The sequence below is a fragment of the Amborella trichopoda genome, chromosome 1 (genome assembly GCF_054954075.1).
Source record: "Amborella trichopoda isolate Santa Cruz 75 chromosome 1, AtrichopodaSantaCruz75HAP2 v2.0, whole genome shotgun sequence".
Taxonomy (NCBI): domain Eukaryota; kingdom Viridiplantae; phylum Streptophyta; class Magnoliopsida; order Amborellales; family Amborellaceae; genus Amborella; species Amborella trichopoda.
The window spans coordinates 2,808,770-2,815,463 of NC_142336.1; the positions used below are offsets into that span (position 1 = coordinate 2,808,770).

Consider the following 6,694-nt stretch of genomic DNA (forward strand, 5'->3'; position numbering starts at 1 on the left):
CACTAATCAATCTAATCCGGATTGGAAAGAATTTATATTATAAATAATAATAATGTTAATATTAAACAAAACTATTGGAAACCTTATCAGTATGGGGCCTCTTTTGACCCACCATGGTCTATGGGGGATTGTATACTGACCACTTCAAATACTTGTAATGCAAACTTAATAACTACCACTTCAAATACTTGTAATGCAAACTTAATAACTATTCATTGTATACATTGAAATGCAAGTGGAGATAGTAATCATTCATAGAATGTTTTATAATGCACATTGATAAATATATATATTTTATTTTGCTTTTTGCATAGTAAGTTTGAACCCCAGATAGGCATGTGACTAGGTTATTTATTTATTACAAAAGAAGGGGGGTGTTAGCTAATCTTCATGTGTTCCTTTCTCTGTCATTTCCAAATTTTCCATCTGTTTTCTTTTCAATGACATAGGCATGCTCTCAGGGGTGTTAAATGGATCGGGTCGACCCGACAGCTCCATATTATCCTAATTCTGGTTCAGGTCCGAACCCACCAAGTCACGTTTGGGTCGACCAAGTTATGTTTGGATCTGATTTGGGACTTATCGGGATTGATTCTAGGTCAACCACATATACAAATATGAGTCTTGGTTTGGACCACGAACCCTACAGTCCTGAAACCTGTCAAGTCTGGGTAAGACCCAAACTCCATCGGGGCGGGTCTATGTCGATCCCATTCAATATCGACCTGGCAGACCTACTCCGACCTAGACCTGACCCGTTTGCAAGTTAGATGGGTGAATAGCTATGATCTCCTTGAAATTTGTTTCCTTTTCTTATGCAACTTTCTTTTCTATGCAATCTTGAAATAAAAAGCTATGATTTTCAGTACAAAGTTATAAGATGCGACAGTTTGATGTGATGCGTTGGATGCAACCCTACCTAGGGATTTTACAGGCCTGGAACCGAAAATTTAGGTATTGAATGGTAAAATGAAAACTTTTGATTTCAATAATACTTAAATTTGCTTATTTTCAGGTTTTTTTTTTTTTGTTAAATATATTGAGTTGATTTCCAAGTTTGAGTTGTATGCTGCTAAGATAAAATAAATGTAATATATCTTCAATATTTTTAAGCAATTGGAAGTCTCGTGAAGATCTCATAAAGCCTATTTAAAATTGAAAAAGTATATGACGAGACCATTTATTTTTGATATAAGAAAATCACTATTAATGTTGATGATTGGATGTGAAATTGAGTAGCTGCATTTATTTTATTGATCAAGTTCAAAGTTCAAAAGAAATTCAAAAAAACTTTTTCAAACTTTGTAATACACCCAAGCTATGATATTTTACATCGGATGGTTGTAAATAATTGTAACCTCCCTATACAAAAGAAAAATAATCTTATTATATACAATCCCTTTAAAATTATGCATTTGTGTTTCAAAACCTAGAATTCTACCTTGGCAGCCCACCAACTGTATTGATTTGGATCTTTCAAATCAATTTGCACATTTTTTTTAGCCTTGTAATTGTCTTTTTCACCTCGACGAACAGCCTTGTAATTGTATTTTTCACCTCGACGAACATGGATCTGAAAGAAAAGATGGATTTCAAGCGCTCAATAATCCATCTTGCAATATTTCTTTACGGAACATCTTTTTCAAGTATCACAAGCATTCTTAAGTCCACCTAAGTTGCACTATTTTGGAGTTGCAAATTCCACAGTTAGGAACATAAATGGATTTTCCGGCCTACGCAAGGCCCTCCAAAATTAATTACCACAGGAAAAACCAGATCTATGGTCTACGGATAGCCGCAGCCTTACCAAAACCTCATATGCTATACTGAATCGGTTGCATAAAGAAAATTGAGCAAAAATATTCAAAAAATAAAGAAAAATTACCAACTGAACATAGTAGAACCCATGCAGTATATAAAAATGGAACTTAATGTGAAAGGACAAGCCCAATAAAGCTACCAACCTAATCAACCTAGAAATTCTCCTCATAGACTAAGGACCACGGTACAATTCCCTATGAAATTCAATAATTAAAACAAAAATAAAAATAAAAAATATATTTACTGTGGTTAATGTTATGCAAGGTACATGACATAATAAAAACCAAAATAAAAAAATAAAAAAACCAATTTCCCCTATATATAAGAAGGAGAGCTGGATGATTGAGAAGAGAGAGAGAGAGAGAGAGAGAGCCCATGGGAAGTGTAAAGGTGCATGGCATGTGGGCTTGCTCTTACACTCAAAGGGTTTTGGTGGCTCTTAAGCTCAAAGGTGTGGAGTTTGAGTACATAGAAGAGGACTCGAGCGATAAGAGCCCCACTCTCTCTCTCTACAATCCCATATATGAGAAGGTCCCTATCCTTGTTCATGAGGGGAAAGCCGTTGTTGAGTCTGTTGTAATACTTGAATACATTGAGGAGACATGGAGGCATGATCCATTGATGCCTGAAAATCCCTATGATCGTGCTCTTATCCGGTTTTGGGTTCACTTTGTCGAAGAAAAGGCGAGGAACTTCTCACTCTCACACACACACATACGCGCACACACACATGCACGCATGCATCTCTCGATGTTCAAGACACACGTCTCACACACACACACACATACGCGTGTGCATCTCTCTCCATCCAACACACAGCATGTCTCTCTCACACACATACTCACTCGTGCACATCTCTATCTCTCTCTCTCCCTTTCTCACACACACATATGCATGTCTCTATCACGCACACCCTCATGGACACCTCTCTCTCCTTCTCCCTCACACATACACTCTCTCTCTCATGCATGGTGCCAGCTCGAGTGGCATTGCAAAAATGTAGGAAAGTGAAACCCTATCAAAACCATTCATAAAAAAATAATAATAATAATAAATAATAATAATAATAATAATCCATCAAATTTTGCCTAGTAGTGGGTTCATATTGCCACTTACAAACAAAATACTTCACAAATAATATTTTGGCTTTCCATACTAATAACCAAGCCGGAGCAAACTGTACAGTTATTCCCTCTGGTAAAAGACCTACCAAAGAGCATCTTATGACTTGGCGATCTAAAATTTTCATATCTATTTTAGAATTACCACATAAATTTTATAAAGGGATTTTGGGTTCCCAAATACTTAGATCTAATCATTGAAATTTTTTCACAAGGTCAACTTTTTAACCTTTTTTTTAGAAATTATTTTACCAAACAATGTTTTTTTTTTTTTTGGCAGCTTGGTCCAGCCGTTGGATCAATTTTACAACTGAGTGGCGAGGAGCAGAGCGCAGCGATCGGTCAGGCACGTGAGAGCCTCCGATTCATCGAAGCCGAGCTTACCGAAGGCCAATTCAAAGGAAGGAAGTTCTTCGGAGGGAACCATGTTGGGATTCTTGATATCGTTTTGGGTTGTGGGTCCTTTTGGCTCAAGGCCATGGAAGAAGATGTTGAGGTGAAGATTTATGAGGAGGAAGCATTTCCTATGTTTCATGCATGGGTTTGTAGCTTTGAAGAGCTACCTCAAGTTAAGGAAACAATCCCTGATGCTGAAAAATTCATGGATTATGCTAAAGCTTTGAGGAAGATGATGTTGAATTTTGGCAACCCTTAACCTTCATGGCTCTTAAATGGCCCTAAAGTCTAAAATGTTGACATCTTGGGTTGTTTATAGTTTGGTATGTTATGTTACGTTCAAAAAAAAAAAAAAAAATACTTGAAATCTTTTTGCATGAAGAAAAGCTTTGTTTTGATTGAAATGTATATCACAAGCCAGGGAGCCATGTCTCTTGCAAAACTTTATTTACTCCTTGGGGTAAATTTAGTATGTTCTGCTGCTTTAAATTGAACTGACTATACCCTCATCTTTCTCTCTCTATCTCTCATAATTATGTTATGTTGCTTTAAACCGAATGGGCTACACCCCCAATAAATCTCTCCCCCCTTCTCTCTCTCATATACCCTAAATAAATCTCTCTCTCTCTCATATACCCTCAATAAATCTCTCTCTCTCATATACCCTCAATAAATATATCTCTCTCATATACCATCAATAAATCTCTCTCTCTCTTTAAACAATATCCTACAAGTGACTGCAGGCATCTATTGATACATCAAGCTGGCATGTCTAGTACCTCGTGTGGTTTTTGAAACGTCTTTTCAGTTATATTGCAAATCTTTCTGATAGATATGCTTTTCCATCAAGTCTACAACTTCTCATAATAACATTTTGATATCACTTTAGCATCATGAAGAGGCCTTAAATTCACTCCGTCAATCAAGTCTATGTTTTTATAATCAAAATGTTTTAGTAGTGTTCGTATTCTATTGGCGAATAAGTGTACAATATATGCTCCCACAAGAGCATAGTGTACAAGCTAAATAATTCTATTAAAATTGAAGTACTTATACCTTAAAAGAACATCATTGGAAGTAGTGAAAAAAAATATGGAGATTTATGACCTCACTAAATAAATGGCTCTTAATAGAGCATAATGGCGGATTTAGATTCGCGTAGCCGATTCCAATTAATTGAGAAAAAAAGCTATGATGATGAGGCTATAAGCCCCCATATCTGGTTTGCCATTATGCTATATTTAAAGCCATACTTTCAGTGAGGCCATAAATCTCTATATCTTTTCGAACTATTTCAAACGAGATCTCTTTGGACCTACCCTTGTCATTTTCAATCCTTCTACTTGAATCAACTCGAAATCTCCTCGCAAGTGCTGTATTGAATCGACTTCCAACCATGTGCTAAAATGCTAATGATACCCTCATTAAATCAAACCCCTCTTCCCCACACAAAAAGTCATCGTCATCATTCGAACCTTTTCCTAGACCATTTGAAATCGCCTTCCCTCTCTCAAGTCAACAAATGTTTAAACAAAAGACTACAAGTGACAGCAGCCATCCATTGTCTAAAGGAGGGCCAACTGGACCCGATCTTGCCCAAGTCTAAAACATTTGGTAACATGAACACTATGTTGCAATTTTGGTATCACGCATTGAATTCACTAGCAACTCTACCATCAAGGGAAATCACCGTTCATAGCGTGATACCAAAATTGCAAACTAGCAACTCCAATACCACCCAAGGGAAATCACCCTTCAACCGCTCATTGTTGACATCCAATGGCTGAGGACTTCGCAGCAAACTGCTCAAAATGCAAATGCTGATAATGGTAAAACTAAGTACCATTGGACCACATTTCTACAATATGTGATCCCAAGGTACAAAACATCCATCTTAAAGATGAATACAAATAAATGGTCCATCTAAACACAATTAAAACTAACCGTCCAAATGTTTTTTTAATAGAATTATTATTTTGAATTTTCAAAATTTATTTATTTTTTTATATTCATGATCTTTGCATTAGAGATTACATGTCCTTAAAAATAAAAACCAAAAATCCATCTCAAAAATAGATTTTTAAGAGCCAACTCATTTCGACATGAACTCATAGATACCGTGTCCTTATATTCCATGGGCTGGCCTTTTCGAGGAAGTATTTTTTAGAGCCCCTGAAGCAGCACCTCAAATATTGCTCAAAAAGATAGCTTCCGCCAAAAACCCTACAATCGATCATCTTCACCTCAACGATCATGGATTTGAATTACTAAGTTTCAAAATCTTCACCTCAATGATCATAGACCTGGGTTTCCAAATTCCCGCCCTAAAACTTATCCATCTTGCAACACTATCTGGACCATCTATTTCAAATCTTCTAAGATCAACATAATATACCCTATTTTTGAGCTTCAAATTCTACAGTTAGAGCTGAAAATGACTTTGCAAGTCATCGATAGGTATTTTTGGTGCCAAATATGTTGTTTGGCAATGTTTTGAAGTGTGGATTTACCAAATAGCGTAAAGCAGCGGCTTTGCCGAAACCGCTCCCTTTCATCGAAGAATCATATTACACTCTTCTTTCTTTCTTTTTTCTGAAATGAAGCATCACATTACACTACAAGTAAACAACAAGAAGATGACGAAAACATGATAGAAATCTCTTGGAAAATCATTCCCATTATTCATCACACCAAAACTTAAATCCCCGTACAAAAAACTAGTTCCTTCTAAGAGATTACAAGAGAATCACTAATGAAGAAAATAAGAAACCAAGAGAAAAAATAAAGCAGTGCTTACACAAAGGCCCAAACAAGTAAAGCCCAATCACTAGAGATTAAATAGAGAATGAGAGAAAAGGGAAAGGTTTCTATACTTCCCCTACTATATAGAAGATATTACTTTTTCCATCTAGCCATCCAATTTAGATCAAATGAATCATTGACCATTTGATCTAAAATTTGACAGCTATAAGTATTTTATTTTTTCTATAAATTATATGAATATGAAATTTGGTACATATCATCATTTCAATGGGACGTACCTAAAACAAATATTAAAAAAATATTTTTGATAAAATACAATATCCAAAATACCCCTAAAACTTTCAGAGGCATTTTGGTTATTTCATTTTATTGGGAATTTTTTTTATATATTTTTTACAAGTACAAAAATGTTTTCTAGAAAAAACATTAAAAATAAAATAGTGTAGAGGCATGACATTGTGATTGAGCCATCTCAGTCGTCCAGTCAGAATGGACGATTGGATAGGGGGAAGTTTATAAATTTTATACTGTAGGGAAAGTATAGAAAGCTTACCCGAGAGAAAAAAGGAAAACACAACTTGTACAATGACCAG

The 6,694-nt window shown here is 35.6% G+C and overlaps 1 protein-coding gene across 1 annotated transcript; it reads left to right on the forward strand.

Annotated features, from left to right (window-relative positions):
* The first annotated feature begins 2,151 nt into the window (after window positions 1–2,151).
* LOC18427055 (glutathione transferase GST 23) lies at window positions 2,152–3,724 on the forward strand. The gene is made up of 2 exons (XM_011622393.3): window positions 2,152–2,505; window positions 3,223–3,724. The coding sequence occupies exons 1-2, from the start codon at window positions 2,197–2,199 to the stop codon at window positions 3,595–3,597; spliced, it is 684 nt and encodes a 227-aa protein (XP_011620695.1). The 5' UTR covers window positions 2,152–2,196; the 3' UTR covers window positions 3,598–3,724.
* Window positions 3,725–6,694: the final 2,970 nt, after the last annotated feature.

Coding starts and splice junctions, on each gene's coding strand:
- LOC18427055 (XM_011622393.3), top strand. CDS start 2,197: ATGGGAAGTGTAAAGGTGCATGGCATGTGGGCTTGCTCTTACACTCAA. Junction 2,506..3,222: donor TTCACTTTGTCGAAGAAAAG/GCGAGGAACTTC, acceptor TTTTTTTGGCAG/CTTGGTCCAGCCGTTGGATC.